At 45.4% G+C, this 16,993-nt stretch overlaps 1 protein-coding gene across 1 annotated transcript in view; it reads right to left on the reverse strand.

Annotated features, from left to right (window-relative positions):
- Positions 1-16,993, reverse strand: part of LOC144753573 (cytochrome P450 2D15-like) — a 318,479-nt gene that overhangs the window by 105,970 nt on the left and 195,516 nt on the right. The window contains exon 5 of the mRNA XM_078641220.1: positions 9,980-10,153. Within this exon, the coding sequence (XP_078497346.1) occupies positions 9,980-10,153 (174 nt within the window). The remainder of the gene's footprint in view (positions 1-9,979; positions 10,154-16,993) is intronic.

Genomic DNA, 16,993 nt, shown 5'->3' on the forward strand with positions numbered 1-16,993 from the left:
CACCCCAGACAGGATTTTGTGTATTGGGTAGGACAGGGCTGAATAGAATCAGACATGCCTGGGGCACACAAGGTGTCCCCGTGCATTTGCCAGTTCAAACCGGTGCTGGGGCTTTCCAGCCCCAGTCCTGGCGCGAAGCTGGACAAAGGAAAGGGAGTGTAACCGCCCCCCTTCCTGGTCCCACCCAGAGGAGGGACCTAGCAGGGTATCCGGCCCCTAGAATTGGAATAAGAGTAGGAGCTGTGTCCTGAGACTTCAGATCATCCTGAACTCGACTTGAAATAAGAAGAAAACTGGACTTCGACATTCTGCTGCACAGAAGACTGAAGAGAATCTCCCTTGTGGCCAAGGAGTGACCACCCTGTGAATACAGGCACCAACCAGCAACTGGACGTCTGCTTTGCCGCCGCCTCCTGCCGGAGCCCGAGCCCAGAGCCTGACAAGACCCAGACTCCCAGACATCTCACAGCCCGATCCACAGTCCCTGAAAAGAAGAAACCCGTGGAGGCACCGAGAGACGTGGGACAGGACCTCTTGAAAGACCCCCGAGAAGCTGACTGCGCAGCACCCGAGGCACCCTCGATGCTGTGCTTTGGGGTTTGAGAAGCACCAACCTCGAGCAGCCCTTGCATCGAAGATCAGCCCCCCAGCATCTTCACGATCTGCGTGGTGCCCTTTTGCACTGTGCCACTCGGCGCGCCATCCTGGCCACTTGCCACGTGGCTAGCGGCCATCTTGGCGATGAAAACTACAATGTACACCGCTGGTCTGGTTGCTCCAGACTGGCCCTTGCTCCCCTGAAAAGGAGCACCCGCTCTGACCTTGCTGGTCCGAGTGAGAAGCTTGAATCACTTCCTGCGTGGCTTGCTTTAGCCAAGGCCTGTTTGCTCCAATCAAGTTGCCGACACCGCCATCAGCGACAGCCTACATGGCACAGCTCGTGATCGACTCCTGGATGTCCTTGACTTCTTTGTGTCCATGTGGCTGCAGAGACAATCTTCACCTCATCGCCTGTTTGCACCCGACATTGCCTGGTTCCTTCCTGGTTCCACGGTAGTCACTGGCTAGTGACTTTGAACATTGTCCCCTCTGCTTTCAGGTCTTCACCTCTTCAGATCCACCCTTGGATCCACCGTAACTCTTCACGACGACCCGCCTGCAGCATCTTCAGCTCCAAGCACCATCGACCTGCGTGACGAAACCCGACACTACTTCGCACCTGTGCACCCGCTTCCTGTGGGTGAGGTAACTCAGCAACGCCGGTGTTCCCACACTGGTGTACACCTCTAGTGCCTGTGTCTAAAGTTTTGTCCTTGTAGGTCCATCGGAAGGTTCCTAAAACACTAACTTTATAACTTTTACGCACCATTGACATTGCATTGGTGCATGCGTGCGCTTTAAGCACTGCACCCGAGTCCCGCGGGCCTTTCCCGACTTCATCACTGCTAGTCCCGAACAGCTCCAGCGATTCCCTAGGCCTCTTCACTTTCCCCATAGTGGTTCTTATACCACTATTTTTGTATATGGTTTAGGTGGCCCCTAGGGCTCATCCATATTCGTGCAACTTTTGTATATTTAAACTGTGTTTTGTTTTAACACATTTGCTTCTGTGCTCATAAAAAGTATACGGTATATTTGTAGAAATAAATCTATATATATTTTCAATATATATCTGTGTGGTGTCCTTTCATTTGGTATTCAAGGGGATTGTGTATGGTAAAACAGCTTGCTTCACATGCCTTTACAGAGTTTAGCCTAAGACTGCTTAGTCCATGCTACCTCTAGGATAGCTTGTCTATAAGGTTGACTTTACATCCTCCACCATAAGGGTTGCTTGGCATGGTACAAGGTGATCACTAGAACTAGTGAGCATCATATACCAGGCCAACTTCTCACAGGCATCACGTGGTGCCTGCCACTTAGTGCATGAAAATGCAGGGGGGGGTACCATGGATACCCCCAGTGCACTCCCCAACACAGAGGGGGCCACAACGGGCCCCCAAATCCAGCACCTGCATGTTTTTTGACAGTGGGATGACCGCAGCGAAAAGACAGACGGAAAGGGATATCGTAATCCCTATGGTGGTGCCTGCAAGGCACCACCGCAAAGCTGCCCTGTGTTTTGGTTCCACAAGGCGGGTGGAAAAGGATGGACTTTCCGTCCGCCGCGGAAAGATTGGGATTCCCACCGGCATCCTAATTTGGCAGTGGGAATTTCCAGTGTGATGGCGGAAGGACCGCCATCCTAATGACCCCCACATTTTTGTACAAATTAAGCACTGGCGACAACACTGTCAGTAGGTCAAAAATAAATTGTCTCAGCCTACACCATCAGGATCTAGAACAATATCACCCCTGCCATCCAAACAGCACCAACCTTCCTACAAATCAGGTACAAACTGAAAACTTACCTCTTCAAGGAACACTACCCTAAAAAGGTTGACTTCTCACCCCTTCCTCTAGCCTTGCCTTCTCTTCTGCCCCCTCCTCACCAGGTATCCCTGCATGAGGTTGCCCCCTGCACAGCACGCAATTCTAGCCGGCTAGGTGTGCGCTTTAGAAATACCAAAACATATTAACATATGCACAAATCCTTAATAAGTCTCCTTCTACTACTAATGATAGGAAAAACCATTACAAACTTGTAATAATGTGATGAGTGGGGCAAGATGGCCGCTGAGGCGCTGTAGGAGTAAGTCGCACTCAGACCCCTCTCCGACCTAAGCACAAACTCAGGCCTGAATGGAGTTGTGAAAGCAAGCAGAATGCAAGCAATATGCAACCCGTATCCTGGATTCAACAAGTAGGAGGCTTCTATGTGAGATTACTTCACGGCGGAGCTGTTGGCCTCACACGTATTTTGGAGACGACAAAGATATTATATATCAAGTTCCTCAAAATGTCTGTGGTAGAGATGGCAGAAATGGCGACCCGTGGCAAAAACAAACAGCAGCAACAGTTACCCACACTCGGTGTAGCAAACAAAGAGACACTGCAGAAAGAAGCAGGAAGAACGGGTACTATCCCGAAAACAAAAGCGCCATTTACCAACAGAAGAGCAACCCCCACAGTCTCCGCGCTAACGAAAGCGCAAATGCGCAAATTGGAAAAAGCTAGCGAAAAGGAGAAGGCGGTCGGACAAAGCAAAGACCCACGAGCTGCCATCAATATCCCGGCGACGCGGGATACAGTGGAAAAGAAGAAAAACGATACCGTGTATCGGCAGCCGTCAGTGTCAGAGGTCTTCAGCGCCAAGGCTATCACAGAGGCGTCAGGAGCTGCTATGGCAACCTCGCTAAGCACAGCATTCACGCCGCCTGCCGGAGTTGGTCTAAGCGTCCTCGAGGACGCAAGCGGTGGCGTTGCCAGGCAACCAGCAATTACAGAGCTCAAGCTTCCCGCGGAACGTCCTGCAGCGGCTCAGGCAGACAGCGTTGTGCACAACCCGGCGCAGGAGAAGCAGGATGACCGGGACGCGCTAAAGGAGGTGAGAGAGGCTGATGGAGGGGCAGGGATGACGAACACAGGGCAAATGCTTGAGGCCCTCATAGAAGTGGAGGCAGAAATACGAGAGGAGCAGGCTCAAGCCCAAAAGAAAGATAAGGCTGTGCTGGGAGAGGACACGGCGTACTTCTCAGTCCCTGAGGAATCTGAATCAACGCTGGCAAGCAGTGAAGAAGAGAGGGACTCTGCAGGGTCATGCTCGAGCTCTGGGGAAAGTGATAGCTCCAGGGGGAGAGACATGCAAAAAAGGCGCAAAATGGCATCCAGAAGGATAGGCTCCCCCCTGAGCTCACATAAAGGCACTCATAGGAAGCTTGTATGGGATTATTCCGCTACCTCCAATACCTATAAGGAGGATGAACATGAAATTCAAAATGATGGCGGGAAATTGGACATAATGTTCACCATATTAAAGCAGATGCAAATGGAGGCTAGGGCGGAAAGTCGGAGGGCCAGGCATGATACAAAAAAAATTCAAGCGTCAATCAGGAAAATAAATAAAAAATTTGAGGAAGTGGAGGAGAGGGTTATAGGAGTCGAAGAAAGGACTGGAAGATTGGAGGATGAGGTAACTGACTGGCAGTCATCCAGAGAGGAACAGACTAAAATGGTGGAGGACTTACAGTGGAAGGTGGAGGATTTGGAGAACCGCCAGAGGCGCAACAATGCCAGACTCCTTGGAATAGAGGAAGGGATGGAGGGGCAAGACCCTAGAGGCTTTGTCATTAAGTTACTAAAGGGGGCCTTTCCGGAGGTGCCATGGAACTGGGAACAAGAAGTGCAGAGAGCCCATAGATTCCCGATCTTTGCAAGAAAAAATCATAAAGAGGGCTCAGGGGCTCTCCCAAGGGCCATGCTAGTATTTTTTGGTAACTTCCTGGCAAGGCAAGAACTAATGGAAAAAGCCAGGCCTGACTCCAAAAAAACGGTCGAAGGAATAACATTTTTTGCTAGACCTGACTTCTGCCATATAACAGTGGAGAGGCGTTGGCGGCTCAGGCAATTGATTACCGCATTTCAGACGCAAGGGGCGGAGGCCTATCTAATGTTCCCAGCAAAGTTAAAGGTTATCTCTGGAGGCCGCACAAGAATGTTTTTTTCGGAGATAAAAGCAGGGGAATTCTTGGCAGAGCTAAAAGAGCAAGGGGGAGCCAGAAGGAAATAGACAGGAAAAAAAGGGGGGTAATAGGCACATAAAACACATATAATGGATGTATAAGTGCTGGGTAAATCTTTAAGCCTGACAGCTAAGAACAGCATTAGGTAAGAGGGGAGGAGAGGGGGCGCGACGCTACATCGCTCAGTGGACACGCATAGGTCAGGAGTGACCTATTTGCCTGTCACAAGGGGGGTGGGGCAGCAGTCAGGGTGGAGGGGGGTTAAGGGGGGGGGTAGGGAGGAAGACACTGGTGAAAGTTGGTGGTATAACACGGTGCAGATTTGTAAAGTCTATAAGGAAATAGAAAGAAATTGTTGTGTTAAAATTAAGCTAGCTGTAGAGGTGTTGGTAAAAGCAAAATTTAACATATGGCATTTAGGATAATGACGATCAATGTCTGTGGTCTAAATAATAAGGAGAAAAGACAGAAACTTTCTGCATTGCTGCGATATTGGAGAATTGATATAATATGTTTACAGGAAACACATGTGGCAGTTAAGGACAAATTTATTTTGGATCAAATGGGATTTGAGGTTCTGGCTTATACGGGACAAGATGGGAGAAACAAGGGAGTGGCAGTTTTGGCTAGAAAAGGCATCGCAAAAATCATAAAGAAAAAGGGAGATCATGATGGGAGATGGTTATTGTTAGATATAGAGACCGCCGCAGGAAGATGTACACTGGCCTCTCTGTATGGGTCAAATGAGGACGAGCCTGAACTATTCGAATTTATTGACAACGAATTAGCAGTGTGGCCAGAGCCTGTGATCTGCTGCGGGGATTTTAACATTAATGGCTTGAACGGCCTAATAAATGCGAAGGGGGGCAGATATCAAGGGAGGAAAAAGAAGGTGCTCAAAGCTGTACAAAATCTGGCTTACCATAACGCATTGGTGGACGCATGGGCGGAACTCAATCCTTTAGGTACAGGTAGTACTTTTTATTCAGCTCCTCATCAAACAATAGCCAGGCTGGATTATTTTTTTATTTCTAGTTCACTTGTTGACAGAGCTAAGATAGAACGTCTCCCCAGAATAATGTCAGACCACAATCCGCTGGTCCTAAGCTTAGCAGTGCTCCAAAAAACAGAAAGGATAAATTCAACATGGACGTTTGAGAGAGGGTTGTTGAAGGAGGAGGAATATATTATTAGAATGCAAGAATGGATAACGCAATTTTGGGACATGAATAGATACTCAGCTTCAGCAGACATGGTGTGGGACAGCTTTAAAGCAGGGGTGAGGGGAGAGACACTAAGCTATACTCTGCTAAGACGCAAGCAGGAAAAAGATAAGGTGGAAGAGGAGATCAGAACTCTGATGGGTTTGGAAAGAACGTTAGTGGAAGCAATAGGCAGGAAAGATCCCATTGATCAGATCTTGGTGGCCATGGAAGTGCAGAGGGCAGAAACGGGGGCTTCCCTGGCACAGAAAAAAGCAAGGAACTACTTAGCAAAAAAAGAGAAATGTTACGAATTCAATGAGAGGGTCGGCCACTTGCTCGCAGTCAGAACTAGGCAAACGTTAGCAGCAGGTGAGATAAAAGAAATTAAGGATTCTACAGGGGCAATTGTCAATAAAGGGGGGGAGATTCAGGAGGTATTCAGAAGGTTTTATGAGGTGTTATATGAGCAAGACACTACTAATGACAACATAGAGGCAGAAAGCTGGGAATATCTTAGGCAAGGTCCACAGGAGGGGTTGAGTATTGAAGAAAGGGACAAGCTAGATGCACAATTAACAGTCCAGGAGATAAAAGAGGCGATATTCAGTTTACCATCCGGGAAAGCAACCGGTCAAGATCAAATTCCTGTAGAATTCTATAAAACATTCTGGGATGTGGTAGCTAAGGATATTTGGGCAATCTGTTGCTTGGCACAGGGGGGCAGAATAGTCCCTCAGTCATGGGCGGGCGCGGACATAATAGTGATCCTGAAGAAAGACAAGCCCCCTACCGAACCAGGCTCCTATAGGCCGATAACACTGCTGAACGCTGACGCAAAAATATTTTCCAAAGCTCTGGCTAATAGGTTGAGCAAGGTAATAGAAAGAGTGGTTTCTCCTACACAACATGGCTTCATACCTGGGAAAGGAACTACCCAACACACTAGGCAGCTAATCACTATCTTAGACGCTGCAGAGGCCTCAGGAGACCCTGTTGCGGCTATATTTCTGGATGCCGAGAAAGCTTTTGGGTCTCCTGGGCATACCTATGGAAGGCTTTGGAGTGGGCTGGTATAGGCAGAGGATACATAACAGCAATCCAGGCACTTTACAAACATCCTAGTGCTCGGATACGTATTAATAGATCCTATTCCAATACGGTACAGATTAGACGGGGGACTAGGCAGGGATGCCCAGTCTCACCCCTACTGTTTGCGATATACTTGGACCCCTTTTTAAGAAGACTTACGCAAAATATGGGGATCACTCCAGTTATACTGCATGAGAAAGAATACAAATTATTCGCATATGCAGATGACGTGGCTGTCATAACACCAACACCAGAGGAATCATTGGAAGAAATAGAACAGGAGGCGAAGAAGTTTGGCAAGGTATCCGGGTACCTAATAAATAGGGGAAAGACACAAGTGGTGCAGAACAGATACACTGCATTTACAGACACAAGAGTAACTCCGGAGGCAAGGTATTTGGGGGTTAGGGTGACTGCAGAGTTAGAGAAATTAGTGGAGATAAATATGGAACCCCTGCTTGGAAAGGTTAAAAGTAATATGGAGAGGGTTAATAACCTACACTTGACTCTCATGGGCCGAATTAATTATATTAAAATGGTTACCTTTCCTAAATTTTTATATTTGTTTAGAGCAATTCCACTATATTTTGAAGCGATTTGGTTCAACAGAATAGAATCAACAATAAATAAATTAATTTGGGCACAGGGAAAGACACGTAGGGCATACCGCTTTTTGACACTACCACGACAGAGGGGAGGCTGGGGTGCACCCGATTTTAAATTTTACTACTGGGCGTCAGCACTCCAATATTCCAAAGGTTTACTAGGTGGAAGTGTACAACAGGATGAGAGAGCATATTCAGGTAATGTTTATGAAGCACTCTTGGGAAAGGCGGCAGAGAATGCCTTAGTAACAACTATAGACTATGCCTACTTCAAACACACAAGATTCAAGACCCTGAGCGCAATCTACAAAGTTTGGAGAGCAGTAAAGAAAAAATTGGGGCTTGGGAGATATAACAGATATCTGAGGCTATACTTGAATAAGGATCTCCCATTAGAAATCTTCAGGGACACAGTCATGAAAGAGTGGAATGAAAAAGGGATTAAGAAACTGGGAGACTTAATGGACATAGGAGGAGGGTTTCTAATGTTCCAAGATATACAGTATAAATATAAAATAGCAGGGAATAGCTTTTTTAAATATTTACAAGTGCGGAGCTTCTTTCACACAAAACTAGGGGGCACAAGAGGGATGACAAGTTGTAGGATAATGGACTTTTTGGGAAGCAGCTTAATGTGTTCAATTAGGCAGCTGTACGCTGAACTGCAGGTCCTTAAAACAGACGACAGAGAGAGATATAGTAACAAATGGGGCGAACAAGTGAGAGCCCGCCCGGAAGATCTGCAAACCTCATTAGACCTTGGCCGCTCCATTTTATGCTCAGCTACATTACAAACTCAACATTATAAAACAATTTATTCACTATATCACACACCTGCTAGAATTGCCCAATGGGGGGGAACCACTGGAATAACATGTCCGCGTTGCAATGCAACAGGTGCCAACATCACACACATGTTTGCACAATGCCCGCAATTATACACCTTAAAACTGGCAATAGAGGAGTTTTTGGAAAAGTCATTGGGAATTAAATCCAAACTTACTGATGAACTGATAATGTTGGGTATAAGTATTGGAGAAAATATCATATATCCAGAATTCCTATTTATCGTGACAGCAGTATTTAGGATAATTGTTGCTAAAGCTTGGAAAGAGAAGTCAGCTCCGTCGTTTCAGATCTGGATGGCAAGGTTACTCTCTACTTATAATTTAGAGAGGGCTATATACGATAGGAAAGGCAAAAAGGCAAGAGCCTTGGGGGGTAGGATATGGTTTCCCATTGATCAATGGAAGAGTGGAAAGAGTTAAAAAATATGTTTCCTTGATCATCTTGTGTTATTTGTGAAATTTGCACAGGCGAAAAGCATGTAATACATGATGCAGTTTATTTATTGTTCTTTTATTTTCTGTATATGTATAACCTTCTAAAAAGCAAATCTGCACATGGGTGAAAACTCTTTGTAACTTTCAAAAATGCTATGGTTGTAACAGAAAAATGTGGGGGGGGGGGAAAAAATCGAATAAAGACATTTATAAAAAAAAAAAAAACTTGTAATAATGATAATATAAATATAAGATAAAGTCAAAATAAGTTAATGGAACAGATTTTATTGCTATACCACAATGCACTGCATTTATTGATAGGAAAATAATAATGAATAGGATGATAGTAGTAATAATAATATTAATAATTATAAAACTCATTATTAATAGTAGTCTTGCTATCATTAATATTACAGTTCTATTAGTAATAATAGCAATGGTAGCAGTATTGCTATTTTTATTAGTGTTGATATTATAATGGTGATAATAACCTCTTCGATGCATCGGGCGGCCCCCGGCCGTCCGACGTCATGGTGGGCGTGGGGCCGTCCGATCTGCACACGCGTTGGATTCGGCCTCAACCCGGCGGAATGTCCGACGCGGTGATAAAGTTAATAATGATAAATATTGTTATTATTATTGTTGTTACTACTATTATTATTATCATTATATTCGTTGTAGTAGTAGTAGTAGTAGTCGTGGTGGTGGTGGTAGTAGTATTGATAATATTATTAGTATTGGTATTAGTAGGATGATGATTATTATTATAATAATAGTGATAATAATTCTATTAGTAGTAGTTGTTGTATTAGTATTGCTATTATAATTATTGGTGTTATTATTATGATTATGATTATCATTATGCAGACTGAGCTCTGTCAAACGGCTGCCATTGACCGACATGGGATTCCGTGCAGCAACTCCGCGATGCCATATAAAATAAGTGGTTGAGCGTATGTATGCCTTGCAAAGATAGTGCAGAGGTTCCTGGACTTACTCATGGACTGGAATATGAAAGGTGAGTAATGGCATAGGTAAGGCCTTAGAGAATCGCCTGTGCTAGATCTGGCTGGATTTTAGATTGATGAATGTATGAAGGTAGTGGTAAGAGATATCTTCCTCCAACTCTAACATTTCACACAAGTACTTTCTTTGGACTTATGCCCACCTCTTACCTTTTCAATTTCTTCTAGATAAGCGTCAATGAAGTCCCGTACCACCGAAGGATCCCGCGTCGCCTTGTGCTCCTCAGCAGACTCCCTGATGAACTTCAGTAGCTCTTTTTCTGGTTGAAACAGCTTCCCCGCAAGGCCTGGGATATGCACCAATGCTGGAACTACGTTTAGTATCTACAGAGTAACAGCAAGAGAGCAGATTCTCAAAAACAGGGAAATCAATAACAAGATATATAAAAGAGAGGTATTCACAGATGTTTATATAGTAGAGGCGGTCAAGCCAGCAAATTAATATGGAAAGCTGAGTCGGAGACGAGCACAGAGCCAAGCCATGTTATGTTAACGAGATTTGTATAGCGCATTACTGCCCAGAGGCGTCTAAGCGCTATTCAATTCAGGCTCGGAAATGTCACAGGTCCGCAGAAGTTACCAGGACCTGAACAACCAGGTCTTTACCACTTTCCTGAAAGCTAGGAGACTGGGTGCTGTTTTTATAGAGGGAGGCAGTATGTTCCATGCTTTAGATGCTTCCAGCACTATGCTCTTTCCACCCCATCGTACTAATCAACATAATCAACATAGCTGAAATATAAAGATTGCTACAAATGCCATTTATTATATAATAAGGAGATTTCCAAATTCATAAATGTGTATCTATTTAGCACAAGGAAGCGTTTTACTTTAGTAAATTAGATGAAATGATTAGTGTCATTTTTTTAGAAGTAATAGCTTCTAAACATGAATTTATTAAGGTTCAAGCCCTTCTCTATCGCATTTGCTGACGACAATGCCATTGGTGAACCAAGAGGCAAGTCATTTGTGAAGTATACCCTATATATTGCCTAAGTTGCTATCACAGACCAACATTATAATTTATTGCTCCAAATCCAATAGGGAGTTTTGTAGAACTAATAAACCTGAACTGATGTATTTTAAGGTGCACTGAAATGTGATTATGGAGTAAAAGGAGGTACAGTGGAATAAAGTATTTGCCTAGGAACACACAGTTGATCAAGCAGAGAAGCTGAGACTGACCCTGGGTTTCCTGGTTTCACTTTGCTCAATTCAGAGTGTTGATTTTCTTTCCGAAATGTTTTGAGCAGTGGCGAAGCAAGGGTAATATATGTCTTTATCCAAGAGAGGAAATTGTTGTTTGTTAGGAAAAAAAGACACTAACTGAGATGAAGTGGGCCTCTCATGCCCTTTGCACCTGGTGCTATTGCACCTGCTGTGCTACATCCGGAGTTTTGAGACGCTACATTAGTTTTAAATGAATGCACATATTACATTTTATATCAAATTGTCACGACAAGTATCTCTAGGACATTAAAAAGTTATTGCCATTCTATCACAGGCTAACAATGTGACTATTGAAAGAGATTCCACGAAAGACTCGACATCTTAAATTAAGGCAATTAATTACATATTTTAAACAAAGCAAAGGTCTTGGGGAGTGCATCGAGTTAGAGGTCTTGAGGTATACTCAAGTAAACTGCAGAGCTCAGCTCAGCCACACCTAAACAGAAATTGGACTATTCAGGTTTCACTCTGTGGCACCTGTTCTTTTTTGCTTTCTGTTCAGGATTTTTAGGTTGGGCATTCGAGACCTCTTGTATATACTTTAGTATATATTTTTATACTTTGGTATATACTTATATGTGTATGTACTTTATGGGTTCTGGAGATGAGCCCTAGGACTTGTCTGCTTCCACTTAAGGACTTTTTTTTCTGTTCAACTGCCTCTATTTAACTGTCTTGATAGAAAACGACCAGCAGAGGTCAGTAAAATACCAGAATTGCTTTCTGCTGAGGGACTTCCTTTTTTAATTTTTCTGGCAACTGCCTCTATTTAACTTTCTTGATAGAAAATGACCAGCAGAGGTCAGTAAAAAAACAGTATCACTTTAGCATTCTCTAGATTCCAGTCCATAGAAATTGTCTTCCACGAGCACCCGAAAACATTAAAATGTATTTCAAATCTTGTATTTTCGGTGCTATGACCACTGAAGGCCATAGAGTGTTGGTCTATACCATTTCCCTCTGAAAGGCAATATTTCTCTCCTTGTGTTCCCGTACCTGGCGTGTCATGCAGTTTGGTGCTTACTTTCCCTACATGTTAAAGAATAGTAGATGTTTCAACACCCAGGTAAATGTTCTGCATAGCTAAATACATACAAGGCCCCAAAGGCGAGACCGATTGTATTGCAAATGCTTGTTTTTTTTACAGCTCTTCACACAGGCAATCGCTGTGAGCAGTTGGGGAGGGCTCAGGGTGCGCTGATGCCCTGTGCTTTTCATCTGCTACTCGGCTGCAGGGCAGAGCGGCACTTGTTTTAATTAACCCTGTGCGTAGGACTACACTACGCTTGCGTAGCTTGCGTAGTTTGAGCAACTACACGCTACGCGAATTGCACATAGTACAGTGCAAAAACGCGTAGCGTAGCGGGCATTTTTTGCTTGCTCAAAGTCCTCAACGTCAAGTTGGCGACCACGAGCAGGCAAAATGACATCCTGGCGAGACTTTTCCCTCGTTCGCAATCAGCAACATCAAGTTGTCGATCGTGAGTGTGGAAAATAAACCTCACGGCAAGATTCTCAACGTGGGAAGAGCAGGTTTCTCATTGCGAGTGGTCGCGTATGCTCGCAACCGCTCGCGATGAGAAACTACCAGTCTGCATTGAGAAAACTGCAGCTCGAGTACAAATCTACTTGAGCGGCAGAAAACGACCGCTTGCACTGTGCAAGATGCCGTTTGCAATGATTGAACAGTGCGGACAAGCATCCGGCACTGCGCAATCAGTGCGAACAGCATTTTCCCTACCTCACTACGGAGCTCGCGTAGTGAGAAGTGCACTTCATGTAGCTATGCGTAGCGCTACTAAGCAAACTACGCCCCGGGTTAGTTTTAATGTGTGCATTGCGTCTCTTGCAAATGCCCGCCTTATGGTGAGCCACTGACTCACTGTTGGTAGACGATGCTTTTGTCCCATAAATACCGGCCACACCCAAAATTGAGCGCTTGCAGTGAAAGTTCCCAGTTCGAGCAGCAACGGGAGAATTCGAGCTGCGCTGTTTTGGTAATAAGTGTATTCTCAATGCACGTCTTGTTTACTTATTACCGTTGTGTTGTCAGCAGCAAGCAGTTTTTGGCATCGACTATTTCTCTACGTTCCTCCCCTGAATTCAGTGGCCGTAATTGCACATTTGCTCTCAGATAAATAGAATTTAACTCTACATACAGGCCACTTGGCCCTGTGTATATACCTTGCCCTGGCTTCCTGGAGAGAGCACAGCACGGGAGAGGAAAGGACCGGCCTGGAGGGTGGGTGGCACTAAGCCTCTATAAAAGCCTGTGACTATCCTTAAGTCAATCTCCTAGGCTTGAATTTCTGTCAGCGATCCAGCTCTACATGGACTTCGCCTGTCTCCCGATAATGGCCCAGCTCTGATCTGATACTCTAATATTGACGACCTCCCATGCTTCAAATCAAACGCATTAGGCCAATGTGATGGCTGTAGATGCACATTCACATCATTCCACTGGCCCTCATCTTCATGTACTTAAAGCCGGGCATAAACCAGAGACGCAGCGGCAATGCTTCCCTTGACATACTTCAACGGCTGAAACACCACAAGATGGTGGGCTGAGTGCTGAAAGCCTTTTTAACCACTCGACCCAGTCAAGAGATCTGGGTTTAATCCATTTATCTTTTGTCACTATGCAACCCCAGTTTGGGCCCAGGCATATGCATATCAGTCTTGAGCCTGCTCCTCATGGTAACATTCCAGCCCGAACTGCCAGGCCAGGTCCTCCTTTGACTGGAATCAAGGGGGTGGAGGAGGGGGCTGGAGCACGATGGGAAGCTTGAGATTTAAGTACGATCTGGGCAATGGGCAGATGCCATATGAAGGCTCTGTTCTGTTTTTGGCTCCAAGGTTCAAGAGGACCTAAAGATGTGCCAGTGCCAGTCTTAATACCTCACCAACCTCTAATCTACAACGATAACAGCTATAAAATGGACAAGCACAGATGCAGACACACATACACATATAATCAAGGCTGTCACAAGTCATGGGCAGTGTGGGTAGGCGCCCATGGCCCCACGCCAGCTTACCTACATGGGGCTGGCCCCATACCAGGTTTATGCATTACACTAATCACGATCATGTTTTGCTTCGCACTACATTTGAGCAAGGAGTGGAGGACGAGGGATGCGAGGTCCAGTGAAACAGCACCCTTGCCCTGAGCATGGCATCACTGGTCCATGGTTGTATGCCCTTAGGGAATTCTGCCTCCCCACCCCTTAGCTGCCTTGCAGCCATGATCCAGCAATGCAGCACCCAGGAGAGAAGTTCCCCTTCCCTGGGGCTCACAACTATGGTATGGCACTGTAAGGCCCAGGGAATGGTCCCCTTCTCCTGGGCCTCACAGTGCTGGTGCCATGAGGCTCAGGTAAACGAGTCCCTCTCAGCACAGCAGGTGTAGTAGCACCGGAGCCCAGGACCGTCCTCTCAGTGGATTTGGGGTAGGTATTTTTCTTGCTGTACCAGGGTCCATGGCACCATTGCTACACCAATGATCCCTTCTCTTAGAGGCCTCCCTGCAAAGACTCAGCACTGCAAAGCTCATGAGAAGTCCAGCATTGCGAAGCCCAGGGTAAAAGTATTTTTCACCATGGCCTTGCAGCGCTGAAACATGGCTGTGAGGTCCAGGGGATGGCGTCACCTACCATGAGCTTCGCATTGCCGGACCATGGCTGCGAGGTCCAGTTGAAGGGGCCCCCACAGAGGCATAGCTATCAATACTGTAGACGGTGAAGTGGTGCCAGGGCCCAGGTGTCTTAGGGACATACCACTCCCCTGGGCATCACAGCCTTGGTCCAGCAGTACAAGACCTCATGAATGGCCCCTCGTCACTGGGACACACAATGCTGGATTATGGCTGTGAGGCCTAGGTGATGAACCCTTCTCAGGGGCGTAGCAATGAAGAGTGCAGCAGGTACAATAGCATCAGCACCTAGGGGTGGTAGTGCCCTAATGCAACCAAATTAAGACTGTAATTTACGGTCCGAGCAGTGGAGGCTGCGGAGGTGCATTTATCCTGCTTGCACAAAGGCTAATGCCACCATCGCAAAACCACTGGCCTCCTCTCCCACGCGCCTGTCAGCTGTGATGCAACGCTGCGAGGTCCAACAGAGAGCTCCCCTCTCCTGGGACTCACAGTTGTAGCCCGACGCTGTGAGACGCGGTGAGGAAGGTACACTACTTTTTTTATCTGATGGAAGCTAGGGGCCTGTTTTTGGGCAGGTTGTTAAGGGGTGAAACCTTAAAAACCAAACTGTGCAACTTTTGTCAGTATTATGAGGCCTTGGGGAGACTTCCTTCCCATAATAGATCTTGCAGCCAGTTCAAGCACTGAGAGGTCCAGTGAGGGGCACTGGTGTTGTCTCTGTTTATTTCGGAATTTCATAGATTAATTGCTTTCAGGTATGATGCTGTCTGGAAACTTTATGTAAGTCCCCAGATTCCAAATCATGGGTGCACAATTACTCTACAAGGGGAAACAACCTTTACAACGCAGTCATTACATCGCATTACATTTATAACGCAGTAATTACATCGCAACATCCTTTACAACGCATGTCACTACAACGCAGCCATTACATTGCATGTCACTACAACGCATTACACTACAACGCATGTCACTATAACGCAGGCATTACATCGCATGTCATTACAACGCATACCATTACAACGCATAGTACCCCTACACTATCCAACACTTGCCCTACAGTTGCACCCCTTGGAGTTAGAATAGTAATTTTTACCCCTACACTATCCAACACTTACCCTACTGTTGCACCCCCTGGAGTTAGAATAGTAATTTGTACCTCTACACTATCCAACACTTACCTTAAATGCAATGTAATGGTATGTGTTGTAATGGTGTGCGCTGTAAAGATATAATGCAATGTAATGGAATGCAATGTAAATGTAGTTTTAAAAAAATGCATTGTAATGCCATGTAATGTAAACGTATGCGTTGTAAAGGATGTTGCGATGTAAAAACTGCATTACAAAGGCATGCGTTGTAAATGTATGCGTTGTAACGTCATACATTCCTCTACAACAGTTGGATGCACAGTAACAGTTCAGAATGCACATGGTCATGTCCAATGAAAAAATATCTGCTAATTGGTTGTTCTATGCTAAAAGACAATCAACATATGTTGTGATGTTCACAGGAACATGCATGGGTTCTTCCTGAGTACCAACGGAAGCTTGGGCCAGAGTCGAGGACATATAAGGACTGTCTTGAAAATCCCATGCCAGTCTACGTGACTCGCGTTACCAAGAGCCAGGAAAAGCCTCTTACTTAGCCTCCCACATGAAATTGACAGATAAAAAACAGCTGCTGAAGCTGATATGTGGTTTTATTCCCCTAGACGCATATACATTTGGGAGGTTAACAGGGTCTACGGCGCAGCATCACTGCGTATGCAAGTATAAGAAGTAAAGTCTTACCCACATAATATGTATTTGCCTAATCTTGAAACATTTAAGATGCTTCTTGTTGAAACCTCTGTTCCGTAAACTTGGCATAAGACAATGCAACTTTGCTACTTCGGCATGTCTGAGTGTTGTGGACCCGCAGCTATCGGCCAGATGTGTGAAATTCCTCAAAGAAGCACAAAAACGATTGAATTTACGGTCAGTATTCTCAACTATCCTCGCCATTGAAGAGTTATTAATTTTGCCGTCGGGCTACATTCGGTGCCACGACTTCTGTTACTTTTATATTGATTGTTTTAACAGTCGCCCATACTCGGCTAAGAGCGATACCTGTAGGTAGTTGTTTTGATGTCACAGGTTTTTACAGCACTGTCAGATCGGCTGCAGTATTACTTTTTAGAGCACAGTGTCTGGGTTTTGGAACAAGGTGTAATGGGCTGGAGAGAACATATTGTGCCCTGGATTGAATCTGATTAGTGGACTCTAGCCAATATGCAGTAC

The sequence above is a fragment of the Lissotriton helveticus genome, chromosome 1_1 (genome assembly GCF_964261635.1).
Source record: "Lissotriton helveticus chromosome 1_1, aLisHel1.1, whole genome shotgun sequence".
NCBI lineage: Eukaryota > Metazoa > Chordata > Amphibia > Caudata > Salamandridae > Lissotriton > Lissotriton helveticus.